The sequence below is a fragment of the Loxodonta africana genome, chromosome 20 (genome assembly GCF_030014295.1).
Source record: "Loxodonta africana isolate mLoxAfr1 chromosome 20, mLoxAfr1.hap2, whole genome shotgun sequence".
In the NCBI taxonomy this organism is placed as follows: domain Eukaryota; kingdom Metazoa; phylum Chordata; class Mammalia; order Proboscidea; family Elephantidae; genus Loxodonta; species Loxodonta africana.
In genome coordinates this window covers 48,007,747-48,032,973 of record NC_087361.1, presented here as the reverse complement: position 1 = coordinate 48,032,973, position 25,227 = coordinate 48,007,747, and the positions used below count along the sequence as shown (strand labels likewise).

General features: G+C 38.7%; 1 protein-coding gene and 1 long non-coding RNA gene across 5 annotated transcripts in view; one reads left to right on the top strand and one right to left on the bottom strand.

Moving 5' to 3' along the window:
* Positions 1-20,185, top strand: part of MRPL39 (mitochondrial ribosomal protein L39) — a 40,537-nt gene extending 20,352 nt beyond the window's left edge. For 2 of the 4 annotated variants that reach the window (XM_010590348.3, XM_023548492.2), the window contains exons 9-10: positions 6,162-6,209; positions 10,315-11,966. In XM_010590348.3, coding sequence (XP_010588650.2) covers positions 6,162-6,209; positions 10,315-10,362 — 96 coding nt within the window. In that variant the 3' untranslated portion in view covers positions 10,363-11,966. Of the gene's footprint in view, positions 1-6,161; positions 6,210-6,680; positions 6,771-10,314; positions 11,967-15,634 lie in introns of those variants that run through there. The other 2 variants (XR_010318717.1, XM_023548491.2) reach the window with 2 other exon arrangements.
* Positions 245-25,227, bottom strand: part of LOC111750721 (uncharacterized) — a 34,929-nt gene continuing 9,946 nt past the window's right edge. The window contains exon 3 of the long non-coding RNA XR_002785807.2: positions 245-21,235. This is a non-coding gene — a long non-coding RNA (uncharacterized LOC111750721). The remainder of the gene's footprint in view (positions 21,236-25,227) is intronic.

Sequence of the window (25,227 nt, the reverse complement as noted above, 5' to 3'; positions counted from 1 at the left end):
ATCTTCTTAACAGAGTCTTCTTTAGAGCAGAAGTTTTAATTTTGATGAAATCCAGGTTATATTTATGGATCCAGTTTATATTTCCTTTTATGGATCCTGTTTTTGGTGTCAAATCTAAGAATTCTTTGTCTGTCCCTAGATCCCAAAGATTTTTCTCTTTTTTTTTCTAAAAGTTTTACATTTTACATTTAAGTCTGTGATCCACTTTGAGTCAATTTTTTTTGTAAGGTACGAGGTTATGGTCTTTTCTGTTTTTTTTTTTCAGTCTTGCCTAGAGGTTTGTCAATTTTATTAATACTTTCAAAGAACCAGCTTTTGGCTTTATTGATTCTCTCCCTTTTTTTTTTTTGTTTCAGTTTTATTGGTTTTATCATCATTATTTCCCTTCTTCTGCTCGCTGTAGGTTTAGTTTGCTCTTTTTTAGGTCCCTGAGTTGGGAGCTTATTGATTTGAGACTTCCCTTATTTCTGATTTAGTGTTGTAAATCTCCCTTTCGATGCTGCTTTAGCTGTTCCACAAATTTCGATGTCACGTTTTCATTTTTGTTCAATTTGATCTATTTTTTTCTTTTGAGACTGCCTTTGCTCCATAGATTATTAAGAAGTGTGTTATTTACTTTCCAAATGTTTGAAGATTTTCCTTTTCTCTTTCTGTTATTCTAGTTTGATTCTTTTGTGGTCAGAGATATTTAAAAAAAACAAAACAAAACAACCAAAACCACTGCCATTGAGTCGATTCTGACACATAGTGACCCTGTAGGACAGAGTATAACTTGCCCCATGGTGTTTCCAAGGCTATAAATCTTAACAGAAGCAGACTGCCACATCTTTCTCCTGCAGAGCAGCTGGTTGGTTCGAACTAACTACCTTTTGGTTAACAGCCTAGCACCAGTGTACCAACAGGGCTCACATTGTATGAATTCAGTTCTTTTAAATTTGTTAAGGTTTATTTTATGATTTGGAATATGATCTATCTTGTTTATATTCTCTGGGTGCTTGAAAAGAGTGTGTATTCTTCTGTTCTTGGGTCGAATATTCTACTAATGTCAATTTCATTATGTTGGTTGGTGGTGCTGTTGAGTTCTGTGCCCTTTCTAGGCTTTCTAATTGTTTCACCAGTTATTGAGAGAGGGTGTGAAGTCTCCAAGTACAATTGTGGATTTATCTATTTCTCTTCTTAGTTTTTGCTTTACAAATTTTATAACTCTGTTGCTTGTTGCATATACATTTAGGATTGCTATGTTTTCTTGGTGGATTGACCCTTTTGTCATTATGACACTGTTTCTAGTGATTTTCGTTGCTTTGAAGTATACTTTATCTGATAAAAAAACTGCCGTTTTCTTTTGTTAATATTTGCTTGATTTATCTTTTTCCATCGTTTTATTTTCAACCTACCTATATCATATTTGAAGTGAATTTCTTTTAAATGTCATGTAATTGTGTCATGCTTTTTAACTGACTTTGCCAATCTCTTTTAATTGATGTACTTAGACCATTTACATTTAATGTAATTGTTGATGTTAGAATTTAAGACTGCCATTTTATTTTTTTGCTTTCTGTTTGTTTTCTCTCTCTTTTTGTTTGTTTTCTTTTTCCTGCCTTCCTGTAGGTTACTTGAACATTTTTTAGAATTCCATTTTGATTTATTTATAGTGTTTTTGGGTGTATCTCTTTGTATTCATTTTTTTTGTGTGTGTGATTGCTCCAGGTATATACACATAACTTATCACAGTCTACTGATGTCAACGCTTTACCAGTTTAAATGAAGTGTAGAAACCTTGTGTCACTTTATGTCCCTGTACACTCTCTTGTTTTTAATAAAATTGTCTTAAATATTTCCCCTCCATACATTTAGAACTACATTAGACAGTGTTATAATCTTTACTTCAGCTGTCAAACATAATTTCTAAAACTCAAGATGAGAAGGAAATGATTTATCCCTATTTTTACAGTTTTTGTTCCTTTTTTTTTTTAATTGTGGTAAATGTGTAGGTAACAAAACATTTTGTTTTTCCTTTTTGACGTTCTAAGAGTCCTTCTTGTTTCATTTCTTTTCTGTTTAGGGAACGTTAGCAGTTCTTCTGTGGTAGGTCTGCTGGGGTCATATTCTCTTAGTTTTTCTTCATCTGAGAATGTCTTGATTTCCTCTTTGTTCCTGAGGGATATTTTTGCTATTTGGATATTTTCTGGTTGGACAGTTCATTCATCGCTTGAAGAATGTGCTACTTCCCTCTGCCTGTCAGTTGTCATTTGAATTGTTTTTCTTTTGTAGGTAAGGTGTCAATTCTTTCTTGCTGCTTTCAAGATTTTTTCTTTTGTCTTTGGTTTTCGGAATTTTGACTTTAATTTTGAGTGTTTTTGGTGTGGATTTCTTTAAATTTATCCTGTTTGGGGGTCGCCTCTTGGCTTTGTAGGTTTTTGTCTTTGGTCAGCTTCAGAAGTTTTCTGTTATTATTTCTTTGAGTAGTTTTTCAGCCCTGCTCTCTTTGCCTCTTTTTCTAGGCTCTGATGATTTTTTTGTTTTACTCTCATAGGTTTCTGAGGCCCTGTTCATTTATTTTTCAGTCTGTTTTCTCTCTGTTGTTCAGATTGTGTAATTTCTATTGTTCTGTCTTCAAGTTTACTAATTCTTTCCTCTTTCCCCCCTATTCTGATGTTGAGACTACCCATTGAATTATAAATTTTGGTTACTGTGTTTTTCAATCCCAGAATTTCCATTTGCTGCTTCTTTTTATCAGCTATTTCTTTGTGGAGTCTTACATTTCTTTGCTGAAGCTTTCTAGTTTTTCATTATGTAAAGCATGTTCACAGCTACTCACTGAAGGATTTTTATAATGGCTGCTTTAAAATCTGACAGATAATTTTAACATCTCTGTAATCTCTGTGTTGGCATCTACTGATTGTCTTTTTTCATTCCAAGTTGAGATTTTCCTGATTCTTTTTACATTAAGTAATTTTTTATTGTTCTTTAGATATTTTGTGTATTATAAGACTCTGAATCTTCTTTAAACCTTCTATTTCAGCTGACTTCCTATTCCAGCAGGAGCAGTTGGTGGTAGGGGGCACCTCATTACTGTCAGATGTGGGTAGGAGTCTAGGCTCCCCACTTGGCCCTTGTTGACACCCGAAAGAGGGAGGGTGGTTAGTAGGAGTTCTGGCTCCCCACCAGGCCTCCACTGACACCATGAGGGAGGGGATGGCCTAGTTTTGTTGGGTGGGAGTGAAAGTCCTTACTCTTCACAAGGTCTCCGCTGACACCAACACAGCAGCGCTTTTCTTCTAGGTGGAGGAGGAGGAGTCTAGTGCAGTCACCCCACGTGATCTTTACTCACACTGTGGGGATTGGTGGGAAGGACAGACTTGTTACCATTTGGCAGGGATGAATGTCCTGTCTCCCTTCTTGGCCTTCTCTGACATTACCCCAGCAGGAGGAACAGGGTGCCCTGTTCCAGCCTGGTGAGGGTTGAAATCCTCCTATGCTTTACAAGTGTGTTTGCTTTTCCACCCTCAAAAAGACTGTGTCATATCTTCTCCTTTCTTCCTTTTGTTGTCGTTGTATGTCCTTGTGATGATTCTTACTCATAGTAACCCTATAAGACAGAGCTGAACTTCCCCATAGGGTTTCCTAGGCTGTCATCTTTATGGGAGCAGATTGCCAGGTCTTTTCTCTCACAGAGTGGCTGGTGGATTTAAACTGCTGACCTTTCAATTTGCAGCTGAGTGCTTAACCCTTGGGTCACTAGGGCTCCCTCCTCTCTCCCATCAGAATGGCTGAGCAGTCTAAGGTGCTGCATTCAGGTCACTGTCTCCCCTGGAGTCATTGGTTCGATTTCCACTCCTGACATAGCAACCCCTTTTCCGGTGACTCCTCTAAACCTTGTTCCCCACTTCACTCTCAGTTGATAATCTTGTCTTAGACTTCATTGGAAAAATAGAAGTCATTAAACAGGAATTCCATCTTCCCACCACCAGGTGTTCCCCACCTGCCTGCATATGCATCTATGCTCTCTACCTTCTTTTGTAGGATAGTTGATGACCTGTCTCTGCCTTTATAAAAGTCCAACCCTTATACTGGTATCGGTGTCCCAGATTTCATGCCCTCTTACCTTCTCTGGGACGCCACTTCTATAGTTACGCTCCCTTTAATTTTTTTCTGTACTGTTTTCCTCTTTGAAATTATTCCATTAGCATTTTAAATATCTCATCTAAAAAACCTTGTCCTTGACCTTATATCTCCTTTGTAGGGCCTGCCCCATTTTCCTGCTTTCTACCTGTAGGTATCTGTATCTGTAGTTGTTATCTCTACTTCACTTTTCATTCTGTCTTCGATCCACTCCAGTCAGTCTTCTACTCATGCCATTGCTCTGGAACTATCTTGTCAAGGTCTCCAGTGACCTCTGTATTATCAAATGCAACAGCCATTTTCTCTGCTTTTCTTTGACTTCCTACTACTAATTAGCCATTCCTTCGTCCTTGAAACACATTCTTTTAGATGCTTCCATGACACCTTTGTCCCTAGATTTCCTTCAACCTAAGTGGCAGGGCACTCCTCAGTCTCTTGGCTGGCTCTTTCTCCTCTATTCAGTGTCAAAGGGTTGACATATCACAAAGATTCCGTAAATATTCTTATGTCATTTCATATCACCATGGTTCCACCGATCATCTATACTCTAAACTTCTCTTGGGAACTTGTAGACTCCTTTATCCTACTGTCTGCTTGACAGCTCCATTTGTTTGGCTTATAGTTATCTCCTGCTTAACGTGGCCAATGCAGAATTCTTGCTTTTTCTCCACGTATTCACGTCCTTTCCTAGCCTTCTCCGTTTCAGTAGATGGCACCATCACCTGTCTAGCTGTTTGAGGGAATCCTTGATTCTCTCTTCCCCTCATGGCCATACCCTCATCCCACCCATCAGCCAGTCCTTTCAGCTCTTAACCCTAAAACATAGTCTGAATCCATCCACTGCCTACTGTCTCAACTATTACTACTTCTCCTATCCAAGTCCCCCTTTCTCTTCCCTCCCTCTCCTTATTTCATTCTTGCTCTCCACAGCGCATTCTCTACTTAGTAGCCAGAATGACCTTATTAATACACAAATCGAATCACATAATTCCCCTGCTCCAAACTTCGTAACAGCATCCCATGTATAAAATCCTAAGCCTTTACCCTATCCTGCAAAGCCATACTTATCTGTCCCTGCCTACTTTTCTGACTTCACCTCATACCTCTCTCTTCTTCACCCACTGTGGTCTGGCCACACTTTTTCTTCCTTGAACATGGCAAACTGATTCCCACCTCAGAGTTTCTGTAGCATCTGTTTATTGTGCCTAAGTCAAGGATGATTTTCCCTTTAAACATACCATACTGCTCCTTCTCTGGAGGGTTTGTGTATAGATACTTAGACATCTTACCATTTATTATAGATATTACCAGCTCATTTGGTGTCTAAATAGTCACTGGCCCACCCATATGCCTTGCTGTCACCTTCAGCTGGCGTAAACAGAATCGCTGTGGTCATTATGCTCTTTGCAGAGCTGTCATTAATGGATTCCGATAATCCTCTGCTCCATAAGATTAAGGATTAATAAAATTGGTTCTGTGGCTTTACTACTGTCTTCGCTAGGCTTTACTTTTTCTGTAGTGTAATTTGCAAGATCTTCTGGGTCTGCCATGTCAGTGGGGAGATGTCACAGTTGTTAATGACTTTCTCCTTGTGATTGCTCATAATTTGAAGAATGACCTCTAGCATTTTGAAATTGGCTGTTCAAGGAAAGACCTACAGTCAGTGGGAAAGTGGGGCAGGTTTCTTTTTGCTTCCCGTTAGATGGAATGCTTTCTGTGACGGAAATGATTAAAAGGAACAAAAGAGGAAGAATGGCATATTCAGTTCTTAAGTCAAACAAAGCAGCTATTTTATATAGTGCCTTTTTCTTAAGATGGAAACAACCTAGATGCCCGTCAACAGATGAATGGATAAACAAACTGTGTATGTATAGTGTGCCTTTTTTCTTACTCGGATCCACTTTTGTAACCACTTAGCCATGTAAGTACTGCCTAGCTCTTTATTTACTAGTTTTGTTTAAATGCTATGTGAAGACTCAGTCCTTTTTATTTTAACTGTATTGCTTTGTTTAATTCATAGTAAATCTGTTCTTTTTAAGGCACATTTTACAATATGGAATAAGCTATTGGAAAGATCTCGGAAATTGGTAAGTGTTTTTGACAACTAATGAGTAATCTTCTATGAAGACATTTTTATTGAAGTCAAGCAACAACAACCAAAAAAAAAAAAAAAGAGAGAGAAAGAAAGAAATTGTCTCAGTAGCCAAATCAATGCTGTGATTGTTTACCCTAGTAGTATTTTGGTAGAAGGAAAATTTGTAGTTTGGAAATTCTTTTTTGATTTTATTTGTTAATGCCATGGAAATGATAAACTGTAGAACTTCAAGGGAAGGAAGATATTTCCATATAGTAGTTAAAGTTCTTAATGGTTGTCATGGTGTTAATGAGGACTTAGGATTTTTTTAAATAATTTTTTTTATTAATCTAATGAACTCTTAAAGGATTAAGATTTGTCCAGTATACTTTACAGCTGACTTGACTGTTGACAAGTTAAATATACAAATACCTAAAAAAGATTTTCGAATGCTTATGTTTCTATATTTATGTTGTGTCATTAGTATTTAGATTCTCATAAGAAGGAGGGATTATATTCATGAACCACAACTATCCCTATTCACCGTTTCACGTGCTGACTGTTTGTGTTTTAGGTACGTTACCTGATAGCTATACAGTGCAATCTGACCTCATGAGCCCTTCATAGTTACCCTAATTTCCCAGTACTCTGCAGATGTTCTAGTCTAGTTTCAAAGTACACTAATCAGCACACATCAGAATGATTTTCAGGTTAGCCTACTTCTTCCTGATGGCTGTTCTGCCTGGACTCCCCTTCCCATGCTCCTTCATTATGTCTGTGGATCTACATCCTACTCATTCTGCAATACCTTGTCCCAGTTCCATCTTCTCCAGGAATCATTCTCAGAGTAATCTCTTAACAAATACTATCCATTTATACAATTTATTGCTTGATTGTATACCTTCTCATATTGCTTTCTTTGCTGGTACATTTATGTTCAGTCTGCTGATTTATTCAGGGTTTGTTATATTTGTTTGACCCCAGATTTTGAACACATTTGGCATGTGATGGTGGTTACCTTCCTAATGATATCATTATAAAACTGGGCTTTATTAGGGAACTCACAGAGAGAAGTTATTGATTAAGCACAGCCTGATGTCCCTGTGTGAAGGTTATGTAATCTCTCCTATCTTATGAGAAGAGGGCATATTGAAAAGGATGGAATAACTTTGTCTCTTTGGTTGGTCACAATGATCATTTATTTATAATATTGTGTTTTAGGTGAAAGCTTACAGAGCATATTAGTTTCCCATTTAACAATTTTTATACAGATTGTTCTGTGACATTGGTTACAATTTTCACAACCTGTCAACATTCTCATCATTCCCATTCTGTTTCTATTGATCAAGCTCCCCTGCCCCTCCTTGCCACCTCATCTTTGTTTCTGGGTAAATGTTGACCCAAATCTTATGTAGTTGATTGTTTCAGGGAGCACATTACTCAAAGGTGATACTGTTTATTTTATAAGTTAATGTATTATTTGGCTGACAGGTGATCTCCAGGAGTGGCTTCAATTCCAATTTCAAAGGGTATTTTAGGGCAGTAGTTTTGGGGCTTCCTTTAGTCTCTGTCAATCCAGTAATTCTGGCATTTCTTAGGAATTTGAATTTCATTCTACATTTTTCTCTTATTCTATCTGGGACCTTCTATTGTGTCCCTAGTCAGAACAGGTGGTAGTGGTAGCCGAGTACCATCTAGTTTTTCTGGTCTCAGGCTAGAAGAGGTTGTGGTTCGTGTGGGCTGTTTGTCCTGTGGGCTAATTTCTTCTTTGAGTCTTTGTTTCCTTCATTGTCATTTGTTCCAGTCAGGTAGAGACCGATAATTGTATCTTAGATGGTCACTGACAAGCTTTTAAGATACCAGACTCCACTCTTCACCAAACTAGGAGGTGAACATTATCCTTATGAGCTGCATTATTGCCAGTTGACTGAGTTGTCCCATGAGACTATGGTCCTAAGGCTTTTAACCTAGTAAACCTACCTGCGAGGTGTTTGGTTATGTCCTCGAGGTTTCGTAACTGTGCCCCCTATGTGCTTTATTATATATATGAATATATATGTGGCACACTCAGACATATATATACATATGCCTACAGATACACATATACATGCACACACGTGTACTCACATTTGTCTTCCTATACACATATATGCATACATATATATCTGTATGGAAACCCTGGTGGCGTAGTGGTTAAGTGCTATGGCTGCTAACCAAAGGGTCGGCAGTTCAAATCCGCCCGGTGGTCCTTGGAAACTCTATAGGGCCGTTCTACTCTATCCTGTAGGGTCGCTATGAGTCGGAATCGACTTGACAGCACTGGGTTTACATATCTGTATAACCCCACTCATATTTTCTGGTTATTTTTATTGTTGTTGCAAAATTTTATATGTTATAGCATTCACCAAAATTGTCCCTTATTCTTACGTATTTCTTAGGGTCTTCATTTGCCTTTGTCTGGGCCATATTGGGTACTGCCTTTCCCATCACCAAAAATAACAAGTGTCTAGAAGGTAGTATCTAGATAGTATCTAGAAAGCGATTCCCCTTCCCGCTCCCTCTCCCTCTCATCCCTGCTAACCATCAAAGAACAGTTGCCTTCTGTGTGTACACCTATTCTTGACTTTTTATAAAAGTGAGATCACACAATATTTGTCCTTTTGTGATTTCACAATGATCATTTCAGATTAAGAAACAAGGGAAAATATGAACACCTAAGAAGTGGTTGGGAAACACGAGAAGCAATCAATAATTGAATACTTTAAGGAAAAAGAGTGGAGACAGTAAACAGCCATTTTTTAAACATTTATCCTGGTTGAGTTGTCTTCTTCCACTGTCCATTTCACTTATCCAAAGGGAGTAGGCTAAATGCATGGTCCATTGATTCAGTTAACACAGGGTTATTGAGTGTTTATTATGTGTCAGGTACTGTTGTGTTCTGAGGGTACAGAAATGAACAAAATGCACTTGCTGCCCTGAAGGAAGTTACTTTGATGGGATCACTAGCCTTACAAGCAGGCGGTTCAGATGTACATGTGAGGTTCTGGAATAACAAGAGAAGACCTAAAACCTAAACCAAGCTGGAGGTTAGGTTAAGGAAGCCTGCAGGTGTTGGTGTCTTTTAAGTTGGTTTTAAAGGATGAATAAAAATAGGCCAGGCAGATAACTTGCTGGGGGTTATTACATCAGAGGAAGCTATTGGATGAGGTGTGTGGAGGAATGGAGAAGATGGGGAATGTATGGAGAATGTGAATGCACCGGTCACATGGAGGGTGGCAGGGAGTCCAGAGACGTGAGTTGGAGATAGAATATGAAGAGCTTATCTTCTATGCTGTGGAATTTGCATTTTTCCTCCCCTAAAGATGACAGGAGGTAACAGAAGAAATTTGAACAGGAAAGTGACACGATCAGCTATTTCTGTTCAGAAGTTCATTCTGGTGTGTGAAAGAGAGCTGTAAATTAAGCCAGGATTACTTTCAGGGCGTAGAAAATAATACGGTCCTAAAGTTCAGCCATGGCAGTGAGGATGGCTGAGAGTTTCTTAGGTAGAACTAACTGTTGATCTTATGCAGGTGAAAGGAGATGGATTCTCGAATGCCAGGCTGGGGGCTGGGAGAGCCCTCCTCTGAGAGAATGCAGGGGTGGGGCAGGTTTTGGGGCAGTGAGAAATTCAGTTTTAGCACCGTTTGTTTGAAGCATCTGAGTGACATACAGTAGAAATACAGACATGTGGTATTTGGACTAAGCCTGTAATACGCTATACTCAAAATAGAATTATACCTCCCAGCGAAACAGGTCGATTTAAAATAGCTTGTTGCAGCACTTCTGGGTTTTTTTTTTTTTTTCTTTTTAAACTAATGATTTTGTTTTATAGGTGAAATATGAAATGACCCACTTGAGAAGACTAGATATAATATGCCTCAGATTATATTTTGGAAGGAATCATTGTGTTTATAATTTATATTGGTAATGTGGCCCTGTAAGCTTTCTTTCCTATGTAACTTTCTGTAGTAGTTACTATTGAAGGAGAGAGACAAGAACTGTGGAATGTTTAAAATGGTGGATGAGGGTGAAACTGAAAGTGTTTATTCTAAAGTAAAGCTGTTACGTTTTTACAGGTAACTGAAGATCAAACCAAACCCACAGAGGAAAGTGCAGCCACCTAGAAACCTCCTAAGATTTAAATATGTATAATCAGTTAAAATAAAAGTTTTTTTTTTTTTAAATGTAATGTTTGGGTGTGCTTATCAAGATCTCTAATGCTCTTTACTTTTTCGCTTTCTCTAAAGGATAAAACAACTTCCATTGCTTATAATAAAAATTTCACACAAAAACAAACCCCTCTTCTCCCGCTATCCAAATACTTTTTTTTTCAGTCCTTCTTTTCTACACGTATAAACATATATGTACATATGCAAATATAGTCTTCCAAAAGCCTGAGTATTCTATACTGGGCATTGTGCTAATCCCTCCGCAACCCAAAAAACCAAGCCCCCTGCCATCGAGTGAATTCCGGCCCATAGTGACCCTGTAGGACAGAGTAGAACTGCCCCATAAGGTTTCTGAGGCTGTAAATCTTTACAGAAGCAGACTGCCACATCTTTCTCCCACAGTGGCTGGTGGGTTTGAACTGCCAACCTTTTGGCTAGCAGCTGGACACTTAACCACTGCACCAAGTTTCCTGAGCCTTCCATAGGGAAACCTCTCATTAAATCTTTACAACAACCTTTTGCAAATGAGGAACAGAGATCATAGAGCTCACAAATGGCAAAACTGGAGTTTGAACCCAGGCATTCTCACTCTGGAGTTCCTGCTCTTCTGTATGCTGCCTCAGATATAAGGAATTTTGTAGGAAGAGGTTTCTGCTAGTGGAATTACTGACAGACACTATCAGCCTGGCCTCCCACAGGCTTTGCCAAATGACATTCCCAGCAACAGTGTCTGTGAATGCCCATTTCTCCACACCTGGGCAAGCCTTCATCATCTGGTGTTTTTTTTTTCTTTTTTCTCTAATCTTTTGCCAAAAATCTTCTTCCCATTCCAATCTGAGCATTTTATGTTCTGGGCCTGCTGCACAAGTTTCATTTGAAGACTTTGTTTCCTGGGTTGGATCTACTTTTTCCTAGAGTCCATAACTTCCTGTTTCTTAATTAACTTTCTCATTTTATTAGAGTCTGTCTTCACGTTCCTCCTAAGAGTTCAAGAGGTGAGCTCTGTTTTGCACTTATTTTTGGCTGATTGTTTTTTTAGATACAGAATACTAGATTAGAAAACAGTTTTCTTCAGAGACCTAAATATAAACCTGAAAACGGTAAAGATCATGGAAGAAAAAATAGGGACAATGTTAGGGGCCCTTATACATGGCATGAATAGAACATAAACCATAACTAACAGTGTACAAACATCAGAAGGTAAACTAGAAAACTGGGAGCTCCTAAAAATTTGACACTTAGGCTTGTCAAAAGGCTTCACCAAAAGAATAAAAAGAACCAAATTTTTGGCTACGACATCTGACATGAGTCTAATCTCTAAAATCTATAGAATACTTCAATACCTCAATAACAAAAAATAATCCAATTGAAAAATGGGCAAAGGATATGGACACTTCACCAAAGAAGACATTGAGGCAGCTAAAAGACACATGGGGAAATGCTCACACAATCATTAGCCATTAAAGAAATGCAAATCAAAGCTATGAGATACCATATCACCCTGACATTACTGGCACAAATAAAAAAAAAAAAAAACAAAATAACAAATATTGGAGAGGTTTCGAGGAGATTGGAACACTTGTGCACTGCTAGTGTGAATGTAAAATGGTACAGCCAATATGGAAAATGATATGGTCCCTCCTTAAAAAGCTAGAAATAGAAATACCATGTGACCCAGTAATCCCACTCCTAGGAATATATCCTAGCAAGAAATAAAAGCCATCCCATGAGTAGACATATGCGCTCCCATATTTACTACAGCATTATTCAGAATAGCAAAAAAATGAAAGCCTATGTGCCCATCAACAGATGAATGGATAACAAATTATGGTACATACACACAATGGAACACTATGCAACGATAAAGAACAATGAAGAATCCATGACACATCTCACAACGTGGATAAATCTGGAGGGCAGTATGCTGAGTGAAATAAGTTAAATCACAAAAGAACAAATACTGTATGAGACCACCGTTAAAAAAACCCAAGAAAAGATTGATGCACAGAAAAAAAAATCTTTAATGGTTAAGAGGGTGGGGAGGAGTGGAGAGGGGAAATCACTAACTAGATAATAGACAAGTGGTAACTTTGCTGAAGGGAAAGACAACACACAATATAGGGGAAGGCAGCACATCTTGACCAAGGCAAAGCCATAAAAGCTTTCTAGACACATCCAAACACCTTGAGGGACCGAGTTACTGGGGCCGAGGGCTGGGACCATGGTCTTAGGGGACATCTAGGTCAGTTGGCATAACAGTTGGTGAGTAGCGTCTGGAGTCTTAAAAGCTTGTGAGCAGCCATCTAAGATACGTCTATTGGTCCTATCACGTTTGGAGTAAAGGAGAATGAAGAAAACCAAAGACATGAGGAAAATATTAGCCCAAAGGACCAATGGGCCACGTCAACCACAGCCTCCACCAGGCTGAGCCCAGAACTAGATGGTGCCCAGCTACCATCACTGACCACTCTGACAGGGATCACAATAGAGGGTCTTGTGTGGAGCAGAAGAAAAACGTAGAAAATTTAAATTCACAAAAAAGACTAGACTTACCGGCCTGAAAGAGACTGGGGGAACCCCCAATACTGTGGCCCCCCCAGTAGTTAAAGAGCTCGGCTGCTAACTCAGAACTGAAGCCACTCCTGAAGTTGACCTTTCAGCCAAAGATTAGATGGTCTATAAAACAGGAACACACATGAGGAGTGTGCTTCTTAGATCAATCAAGTATATGAGACCAAATGGGCAACACCTGTCTGAAAGCAAAGACGAGAAGGCAGGAAGGGACAGGAAAACTGGATGAATGGACATGGGGAACCCAGAATGGAAAAGGAAAGGGGGAGAGTGCTGACACATTTAGGTGATTGCAACTAATGTCACAAAACAATTTGTGTATAAATTTTTGAATGAAGATGTGCTGTAAATTTTTACCTTTTACAATTAAAAAATCTACAGTTTAACAAGATCATCAGGTGATTCCTACATGTAGATTTTGATCCTATATCTGGGGGGAGCCCTGGTGGCATAGTAGTTAAGAGCTCGGCTGCTTAACCAAAACGTTGGCAGTTCGAATCCACCAGCTACTCCTTGAAAGCTCTATGGGGCAGTTCTACTCTGTCCTATAGGGTTGCTATGAGTCAGAATCCACGTGAAGGCATTTTTTTTTTTAAGATATCTAGGGTTTTTTTTTAGGGTAGAATCATTAGCATCCCCTGGGAACTTGTTAGAAATGCAAATTGCTCAGCAGAGGGTTTAAGTGGAACGAACCAGATGAACGGATAAATTATGGTACATACACGCAATGGTAAATCACAATGGTGAATCTGAGAAACATCTACAACATGGATGACATCTGCAGGGCATTATGCTGAGTGAAATAAGTCAGTGGCAAAGGGACGAACATTGTTTGAGACCATCATTATAAAAACCCAAGAACGGGTTTACACACAGAAAAAAACAATCTTTGAGTGTTACAAAGGAGGGGAGGGGTGGGGAGCGTAAATCACTAGATAGAATAGTGAACTAGATAGAAGCCCTGCTTTAAATGCCTGGGTCTGCTTCATTGGTCCATTTGTCTCCCCCTACACCACCACTTTAAAAAAAAATTTTTTTTTTTTTTTTTAACACCACTTACCTGGGCTTTAATTCTGACAGCTTTATAATACATTTTGATTTCTGGTATGATATGAGTCCTTCCTTAACTCAAAATCGTCACGGTTATTGCAGGCTCAGCTTCTCAACTTCCAAGCAAGTATCTTAAAATCTGTTTTGTCTGGTGCTGTTATTTCTACATCATTTCTTTAGGTCAGAGGTAAATAAATATTTTTCCATTCCTTGTAAACATCATTATGTCTTTATGTTTTCTCTTAAAAGGGACAATAAAGAAAGCTTTTTCTTAAACTCATTCTTCTACAATGATTCTGGATTTGACATTCCTCCAGATAATTAAATCAATGTTTAATTATTATATTTTGAGGCTCTTTTGCTAGCACTGTACAGTTTTAGATTTTCTTTTATAACTTACTGGTAAATTGTTTCTTTTTATCATTAAGTGATAACCCTTTCTATTCTTAATAATGTTATACCCTCCTCAATCTGGTTTCCATAATCAGTTTTTTCTTTAGTTATATTAATACTGTTACACTAGATTTTTGTTAGTATTTGCCTAGTACGTTTTTCTATCCCCTTTCAACCCCTTAATGTCATTACGTTTTGTCTTTTGAAAAGAGTATAAAGCTAGCTTTTTTTTTTTAATCCAGTTGTGGAATCACTATCTTTTAATTAAGAGATACATTTTAATTCATTTATATTTTACTGTGATTACTGATGTACTTTTACCATCTTACTTGGTTTTTCTCCTTCCGTTTTTTTTCCTTTCCTGCCATATATTGGATTGATCCAATTTTTTCGCCCTTCCTTCCCACTTTGTTTTAGAAGTTACACATTGTTTCTATTTTTTCAGTACATAGTATTCCATTTATGTGTGTGCCATAATGTAGTGCATCAGTCCCCTATTGATGGTTAATTTCTAATTTTTGCTATTATAAATAACACTTCAATGAATGACCTTGTACATACATGAGTCCACACATGTACAAGGAGATCCGTAATATAAATTCTTAGAGGTGGTCCTATAGATCAGAAGAATGTATCTTTTAAGTTTTGTTAAATAAAGGTAACATAAGTGTTAAGATAAGTTTATATATTAAGCAGATTTTAGATTCCATACATGGTTAAATATATTGAAGGAAAAAAAAAGACACGAAAAACAAACCCATTGCCATGGAGTCAATTCCAACTTATAGCAACCCTACAGGGCAGAGTAGAACTGCCCCATAGGGTTTCCAAGGAGTGGCTGGTGGATTCGAACTGCTGGCCTTTTGGTTAGCAGCTGTAGCTTGCCGTAGTGCTTAACCATTGTACCACCGGGGCTATTGAAGGAAAGGGAAAATATTTAGTTTCGGGGAGGCTGCTACTGTGATGTTATTTCTAAGAGTTCTTGAAGTTGGATATTCTTGATCCTTGAGCTGAGTAATGAATCCATTCAAGTCGACCTGAAATTGGGACACACATATGCCAAGTACAGGCAGTCAGCAACTTCAGAACAAGTTGTGTTTCCAAAGGCAGTGGAGAATTGGATATATTTTCCCATTCAGTTTAAGCAACTCTGACAAAGGCCCTAAGCTGGGTAGAATACAGAAAAGCTTAAAATAATATTCCTTTCCTACAGGAGCTGCTACTCTAGAAGAGGATGATGTGTACACAAATCACAAAGGTGGGGGAATAGAATGAAGCACTTTACTTATTAAACTGTACTTTGGGAAGACAGAGGAGAGTGATCACTTTCGGGTACACCCCTTTTTGAAGGTCTTGTACTATGTGTTAGGCAGGGGCTAAGGGTCTGCTGCTGAGCTGCCGGCATCTGGGAAAGGGTAGTTTTGGGATGATGGTCTGCCTATGGTCTTGCCATTGTCATCTGGGCTGCCAAATTAGAAGCCTTGAGCCTGGAACATTCCCTGATAACAGAGGCTGGGAACTGAGCCTCCTTCAGTCCTGGTTTCTTCTTATCAGGGAGACTCCTTCTCTGTTTTTGAGCTTAATGAATACCTCTTTGTTCTGCTTATGTGTGCGGTGTCATAAGGCACCTGGCCAACCTCATTACTGTATCTATTCCCAGTGGGGAGGGAACAGTGTTTCCCAAATGCAACATGAAGGGTGTGTGCAGACCACCAGCCCTGCATCGGCTGCGGAGAGTGACCTGCTGGCCCACTATTAAAGCTAACCTTGCTCTTCTGTATATAAGATTGTTCCATCCGATGCCCATGTGTAACTTGTGTCTTTTTTGGCGACTCTGGACCTTAGCTCAGCAGGTAGGATTCTCATAAGTGTAAACTGGCTCTAATGACTTTTGAAGCCCCAGCAGCACGAGGGTGGGAGGCTGTGATAGGATGGCACCACACTTTTCGATGGTTCCATTAATCAACTGATTTACAAGGCAGGACCCTGTCCCCACTCCCTTCTCACTGACTTTCCCTTACTGCTGCTCTAAGCAGCAGCTGATGGCATGGGGCTAGATCATACAAGGTCATCAGCTGGTTGCAGCTGGTGGTAGAACACAGGGCAGCTGGTTTCAGTGGGGTATTATTGAGAAGGTTAGGGTGTTTTTGGCAGGGAAAGATGATGAGACTTGAAATACAATTGCTTCTTATCCCCACAGAGGTCAAGAATAGCATAGGGCATTTATCAGCCCACGTTGCAGAGTCGTTACATACAATGGAGCGTGTAAACAGACATGAGATTTGTATGTTGCAGAATTTCTGCTGAGCACCATTCCTAGTTACCACATAGACAGTAACCTGTGTATAAACCACTGTTTCTGAGAGTTGGTTTATGAACCACCTGCACCACCTGGTTAGCTTGTGAAAATGTAGATTCCTCAGCTCCATGACAGAATCATTTCTTGGGATGCAGCCTGGGAACCTGCACCTTGACAAGCTTTCTAGGTGGGAATCACTTCCTGTCTTATCAGTTATATGTAGAACTTCTCAGTCACTTGTTTGCTAGAATCCATAAAAAACAAACCTGTTGCCATCGAGTCAATGACAACTCATAGCGACCCTACAGAACAGAGCAGAACTGCCCCAAACAGTTTCCAAGGAGTGGCTGGTGGATTCGAATTGCTGTCCTTTTGGTTAGCAGCTGTAGCTCTTAACCATTGAACTTTTATTTACCAAAAATCACCCTTTTGAGCCAATGTGTATAGTAGAGTGAAATACCCACTGTATATTAAGCTCATTTCTGTTTTTAGAATTGGACTTGGAATAACGATGATGTGATCAAGTCAGTATATACTGAAGTGGGCTATGACCAGGAGAGACGGTGGTTCAGCCCTCAAGGGCATCACTGCCTCTAAAGCGGTCATTCACATGCCAACACAAATACTTATGATAGAGTGACTTCAGGGCTAGTGAACTGGGAAATCCCTGAGCATTGCAGAGAAGGATGGAAGAATGACTGAAGATAGAAAAGATACCACTGAAATGACACTTCAGGAATCTACCTAGAAAAAATCCAGTTAGATGTATACTTAGCCAGGTGAGTACTAATTCTGGAACACCTTGATTTGTTCAAACACTACAGTAACAGGAAAAATAACAATAAAAAACCCTTTATAAGAACAATTATTTCCTTATCCTTACTACTACAGGAGAATTTGGAAGCCAAAGCAGAGAGTTGAACTCTTATGTACCAGTGTTAGCTCTTGGTTCCACTGTTGCCCAGTCCTTCTTAATGGGGGCCCCCACACTAGTTATTTTCAAATGTTTCCCATTTATGGACTCTGTTATTTTTCTTCAAGCTCCTTTTCTCTATTCAAGTTCCCCCACTTTCTTTGAGGTACTGGGTGTCTTCTATATTCAGAAAATTTCTAATATTCTGTTTTCTCCAATCCCCTGACTTCACTTTTTTCCCTCTTATTCTTTCTTCTAGTCTCTTTTTCCTCTATGTTTTTAGTTACTGGATTCATCTAACTGCTGACAGTGAATAGACGAGGTCTGGGCTCTAATTCAGCCAATTTCTGGGGAAGTGGGTCAGATGCTAGACAACCCTCTTGCCATTCTCCTCCTGTTTAAAGCAACCTTGCCCTGTATAATTTAGTATTTGATTTAATTCAGTCAGCTAGGTACAAAACTGGATTCCTGTTACCTTCTCCGCCCCCCACAGAGCCCACAGTCAGTTCTACCACCCCTAGCTATTTATTTAAAACAAAATCACACCCATTTCCTTGATACTTAAACATTTCCCCAACCCAAGCACACGCATCTAGTCTCACTCATACTTTGTGAAATTTTGGAATGACTGGGTATGTTAGTCAGAAGGAATCCATCTAATACCAGGAGATCAGGAACTAGAAGCTTCAGAATGTCGGGCAGCAGAAAAAACCCCAGCAACCCTAGAGGTATCTAGGTTCTCTAGATTGTCTTCATGGAGTTGTGGCTTGATCGGAGCTAAAGCATGCTTGGAGAGACCTACTGGGGTAGATCATTTGATTTAGATGACTTGAGATTTAAAAATTTTTTGTTTTTTAAATTTCATCTGTTTACGTTTTTAACTGTGGCTAGTAGAAAAATTTTATTTTTAGTGAAAAAATACACAACAAAACATACACGCATTCCACAAATTGTACAGTTCAATGATATAGGTTACATTCTTTGTATTCTCACCGTCTGTACCCATATTGTTTCACCACCATTAACTTAGACTTACTGCCCCTAAACTTCTCATCTATGCTTGAGAGTTACTCTTGTCAATTTGGCAAGATTTAAAAGTTTTAAAGCTGGTGTTTATTTAACATAATGCTTAACAGACATTGTGCTAATGCTTAACACGCATTAACTCATTTAAGCTTTACTTTAAATTTACTACTATTACCATTTCACTGAAAAGGAAACTGAGGTTTAAAGAGAGGTAATTTGCCTAAGGTCATATAAAAACAAACCAACAAAAAAACACCAACCGATTGCTGTGGAGTCAACTCTGATTCATGGCAACCCCATGTGTGTCAGATAGAACTGTGCTCCATAGGGTTTTTAATGGCTGATCTTTCAGAAACAGACTGCCAGGTCTTTCTTCCGAGGTGCTTCTGGGTGGACTCAAACTTCCAACCAACCGGTTAGCAGCTGAGCATGTTAGCCATTTGCGCCACCCAGGGACCCCTAAGACCATGTAGTGCTCTACAAATCAGGCATTTCAGAGCACAGCTTTCTTAAAGTACCATTTTGATGCCCACAGCTGTTCATTTGAAGAGCAGGAAGGGAACGCTAGATTAGTCTTTTCCACAATCCTAACGTTCTATGACTTGGTAGCTCTAAGCAGCAAACGGGGTTTTGAAGAATTGGGACTCAAAACATGGATTCCTCTTGTAAATTCTCCCTGTAGTCCCAAAGAACACTCTTGAGGGTGACATTAGCTACATGGGGGCTCCATGGAGCCACACATTCATCTCAAGGGTAAGAGGAGAAATTTATCTTGGCAGCACAGACAACTTGAACAGAAAGGGGAGCAAGGCCCAGGGGGTGCCCTTAGCTGAGAACACTCTCTCCTAGAAGTCAGAAATATTCCCTTTTTTTCCCATTGTCCTTTTCTGTGGCAATATCTTCTGAAATTACAATTTGTACTTTGCAAAAGAAAAAAGGCCAAAACAAAAAAAGAAGTTATTTCAAGTCAACTAAAAGCAACTCCAGAGATGTATCTGGTTACGGTGAATAACTGTTCGGCAAAATAACTGCTAAGAAGAACTGCTGCTACAAATATATATTACATTTTTTGGGGGTTATGCTAACTTAATTACAATTGGCTGGATATTTGTAAGTGATATAATTATGGAGAAAGCTTGTACAAAAATCCAAATATTAAAATTTTTAATTAAATTGAATCACTAGTTTTTTTTCTAACAAACCGTGGGGACTAGTTCTCAGATTAATTTTACTACATCTTTTGTAGCATTTTGTATTTTACAAAGTAATTACCCATCTCATGTAAGCCTTACACTAACCCTGTAAGGGATCCCCATTCTATGGACTAAGAAACAGGCTAGAGAGGAAAAGTGAATTCTTTTACCCCATGCCATTGTTAAGTGGCTGAGCTATTGAACTTGAACCTAGATTTGGAACGTACTTTCAAATATGCTCCTTTTATTAAATCTTTGTATTTTATGGGGAAAGACAGGCAGCTGTTTTAGACATCATTTACCATGTTTATTGTTGAATAATCTTTTTTTTTTTTAAAACAAATTCAGTGCCAAAGCCTTTTAATTCCTCTTTAAGATTGAAATAAAAATATTACTTTTGAAACTGAAAATCTCCAAATAGAAAATTGTTACACAGAGGAAAATACCAATTTCTAAGTCTGTTTTAAAATGTTGCCAGACAATCCACGATCTATAACTGGAGAATGGTAAAACCTGTTTCTGTTGAGTCGATTCTGACTCACGGAGACCCTACAGGACACAGTAGAACTGCCCCATAGGGTTTCCAAGGAGCGGATGGTGGATTCGAACTGCCGATCTTTTGGTTAGCAGCCAAGTTCTTAACCATGTACCACCAGGGCTCCAAAAAACCCATTGCCATCAAGTCAATTCCGACTCACAGCGACCCTATAGGGTAGAATAGAACTGCCTCATAGGGTTTCCAAGGAGCGGCTGGCAGATTTGAACTGCCCATCTTCTGGTTAGTTGCCGAGCGATTAACCACTGCACACCAGGGCTCCTGGGAAAGGGTGGTCTTTCTAAATTTTTAGCTACAATGATATGGTATACATTTGCTTTAGAATGTGTTCATTTAGCCTATGTTTCTCTCAGTTGAGTCATTAAGAGTGTGCATGAACAAACCTTAACTTTGAACTAAAAATGACACAAATACATTTTCTAGTAAAGATAAAAACAAACATGTGGGCTTGAAGATTAAAGTAAATACAGACTACTGCAGACAGATCTTTTAAATGACGTTAACCTTAAAACTGAATTTAAAGTGGTACATCCCAGTGACCAGATTATGATTAACAGATTACAAAGAAGTAATAGAGCCGAAGTCTAAGTTTACCCAGCAGAGTGACTCATGCTTCTTGGTCTTCCTCCCACGCAGCCATTTGTTCCATGTGAGCGCTAGTAACAGGCATCATACGCTGTTAATGCTAACATGTAGGAGTTGCTTGAGGTAAAAACCCCTATCACGATTAGCATTAACAGCCTACAGCCTACAGGCAGCCTCCAGCATTCAGGGGATGAGGCATAAAGAATTTAAACCACGGATTTCCCCTTCCTGGTTCGCATCACCTGCAAAAGAGAGAGAGAGGTGGTTGTGTACTTCCATGCAGTTATAAAGTGGGTGTGATAGGATATAAATCTGAAAGCAAAAATAGTCTTTATTTTCTTTTTAAAGAAATACCATCGCTGCTTGCTGTCGAGTCCCTTCCAACTCACTGTGACCCCATGTGCGTCAGAGTAGAACTGTGCTCTGTAGGGTTTGCAATGGCTGGTTTTTCGGAAGTAGATCACCGGTCTTTTCTTCCGAGGCGCCCCTAGGTGATCTTGAACTTCCAACCTTTTGATTAGTAGCCGAGTGTTTTAACCATTTGCACAACTCAGGGACTTCTTTAAAAAAAAAAAAAAAACCCAAGCCAAACCAAATCCTTGTCATCAAGTCAATTCTGACTCACGGCAACACCATGCATTACAGAGTAGAACTACCCCACAGGGCTTTCTTGGCTGTAATCTTATGGAGCCCTCGTGGAGCAGTGGTTAAGAGCTACGGTGAGCTTTGGCTGGCAGTTCAAATCCACCAGCTGCTCCTTGGAAACCCTATAGGGCAGTTCTCCTCTGTCCTATGGGGTCACTAAGAGTCAGAATCAACACAACTGCAACGGGTTTGGGTTTTTCTTTTTTAAATCTTAAGAGAAACAGGTTGTCAGGCCAGTAAACCCTGGGAAGAAATTCATTGAAAGAAAAGAATAGAGAAATTAGCAATGAAAAGATATTTTTATTTTTAAGTGTATTTTAAGACTATTTTTTTAAATTGTTTTAAATTCTATCATATAGTTGTGAATATCATCTTTTAAACAAAATAAAACAAACAGAACCTTCCCCCCCACCCCACTCTTCGAAGTTCCCAAACGCTAAAATCAAATGGGGGAGCTTGTCTTCTGACCCAGTATTATCTTTTTTTGATTTACATTTCACTTGAGAGCTGGACAATTTAAGTGAAAGGCCAAAATAGCAAAAATAGTGCTGTATGATTCATGGAAATTAAAACTGAATTAGCTCACCTGTTTCTAAAGGTAGGGTTCTGGCTAGATTGTCATTCCGTAATAAATAGTGGAGGTTTTACCTTTATTCTTCCAGGAAATATGATACAAACAACAGACGCCCTGCCTACAAACAAATCCATCTTAAAATGCTCCCGTCTGCTATTTAGAGATCCCTCTGGAGAAAGCACAACCCAGTGGCTTTTGGTTTTCACCTACGTTAAGGGAAGTTATGACTTAAGGCCTGCTCTGTGTCTTAAGCGACTTGCCTTCAGCGGCGAGTGGATTAAAAAAAGAAAAAGATGAATTTGATACTTCCTGTAAGAGTCTGATTTTACTCATATAAGTGACATTTCTGCCACAAGCGACTTTCTGGTTTCAGTGTTACTATAGCAGAACCTAGAAGTTAGAGTGTCATTCAAGTATGTGGTCGCCCTCAGCTCAAGAGGGGAACCACCTTCTCTTTCATTTAATAACGAAACCAGCTAGATGTGAAAAGGTGATTAAGTTCAAAAGAAACGTATGAAGTTAAAAATTCCCCAATGAATATATTTGGGCAAGGTAGAATATCGTGGTTGGGAAATTTCCAAACCAAGGAAACATATTATTCTTACTGAGAGTTTTTTTTTTTTTTTTAACTTTGCTATTTTCTGAGATGAACTGTTTTCATGATGAAAGGCTTTGAATTCAATGGTGTCAGTTTGGGATTTTAGTTCATTTTAAAGATTTTCAGTCAACAAAGATTGTAAGGTCCTTAAAAATAAGGACTTTTTGTTCCCCCCTCCACATGACTTGGACACAGCAAATGCTCAAAAAATACATATTAACTTACTGGTGTCACTTTCCTCTTGACCAGGTATAATTCACCTGCTGTCAAAGAGGTATGTCTAAGCCATGTTTCAGGTGAATTGCTTGCATAGTATTCTACCTATAAATTTTACACCTGTTCTTTACAGGCAAAAATCTAGGCACAGGTATTAAAAGAAATAGATTTAGTGTAATAATTGAAGTTTTTTCTCTTTTACCATTTTTTTTTTTTTTGCTATACATACGAACTACCCTATTTGAGTACTCACAAAAGTGGCAAGTATTTTTGATAATGTGCTGTGAGGGGTATTAAGAATTCTAACAGCTTTTATTATTTTATTGGTTCAAACTCTAAAGGTATGTTGGAATAAAAAAGCATCACACAATTCCCCTTTAGTTCTCAATGCTCGCACAGAAACTCTGTGATACTGTCAACTTCTTAGGTGTAATAAATACCGATAATTCAGAGAAAGGAGCAGTTTGTCTGAATAGACTATACAATCTTAAGTCTCACTGAAAACACATTAGCCAAAGCATCACTGCCATGAGGAAAGAAGTGACAAAGTGGCTCTTTCTGGACTCTGGACTCGGTACAGCCTCCCAGCTGTACTGAATGGCAGAGGATGAAGTATACACAATTACGGACCCTGCCATTAGTACTGATAACCAAGTGATAAGAATATGATAAACATCATTTGCTAAGGGTAGCAATCAAGAGAAATGTATGGATTCTACATTATAAATTAAATTGGGGGTCTTGACTAAGGTATTTCTGCAGACATACACCAAACCCTCTCGCTCCACAATGCTTGTAGGCATACAACATGAAATACTCGCTGTCAAAATAAGCTGCCCTCTTGCACAATTCTCTTCAGTAGCTAAAGCTGGATTCCAAGTTCAAAGGAGGTTACTTGAAAGAATTTATTGCTGCTTGAGTGTCAAAACCATTCATTCTCACCTTAGATAAGAAGCTACCAAGTTTATACTGTATACCAGATAAATAATAATACCGACACCTTTCATTCTGTGGCAGGCTACTACTTTTCTTCTGGGAATGAGTACAAAACTGAAAGCAGCATTCCAGGAATTTTTCCTGAATTTCTGCTTTTCTAAAGGATGCATTTTTTTTTTCTGGGGGAAGGGCATATGGCTTCAATATATCCTTTTATTCTTACCTGACTGATTTGGCAGGAGAGAATATATATTCAGAGCTGAACATGTCCCTAGTTTGCCACTAAGGGTCTCTTTTTACAGATAGATCATGTTACTTCCTTGCATAGTTTTATATTTCCCTCTATTTCCATATTTTTCTATTTATTCTCAATGCCAACTAAACATCTTCAGACCAAAGAAACTGCATGTCGTAATGTTTTCTTAAAAAAAAAAAAACCCACCAGTGATTCAATTTCATAACCAAAACCATGAAGTGACAGCAGTGAATTTATTCATCTTAAACTATAAAACTCCTTGGAAACTATTCATTTGTTGTTATAAAGTGAATGTATACCTATTTCTACTGAGAGCCACGATTCTGTACTGATACAGCAATACCAATTTTAGCTCCAAAACCATTTCAATAGGTGGAAAGTCATGTAGTTGATGTTTTTGAAGATGATAATTATTGAGTTTAGATAATTTCCTTTAAATATTTTCCCATTTCTATTTAAATTTCCTGTGTACCAGTCAAAACCATAATCATTACAATGCAATTCAATGGTGATTCCTATTTACATCGATTCACTAAAAGTAGCTGGGGCGTAATTGTGTATGTGAAAGCAGTATTTGGCTTTACCACCAGAATTTATTCTAATTCAATTCTCTATATCCTGAAGCTGCTGTTTTGGTTTAGGTCGTGAAAGCAAGCAGGAAAGGCTAATACAGTTATGCAGAAATCAACATCCTAAGAGACTTTGGATTGGTCATAGTTAATTTTTGGAATAACAGTTTTTTGGTTACCTTTTGTCCTAGGTTCAAAAGACGATGGTGGCTGAAAACTTGATACCGCAAGGATCTTCCTCTCCCCAAATTCTCCATCTGTCATAGAGCTTCCCTTCCATCTGTGGTTGTTAGCTGCTATGGAGTCAGCCCCAGACTCATGGTGACCCCATATACAAGGGGACTGGACCATTGTGATCCACACGGTTTTCACTGGTTGATGTTTTTCAGGAAGTAGATTTCCAGGCCTTTCTTCCTAGTCTATCTCAGGCTGGAAGTTCT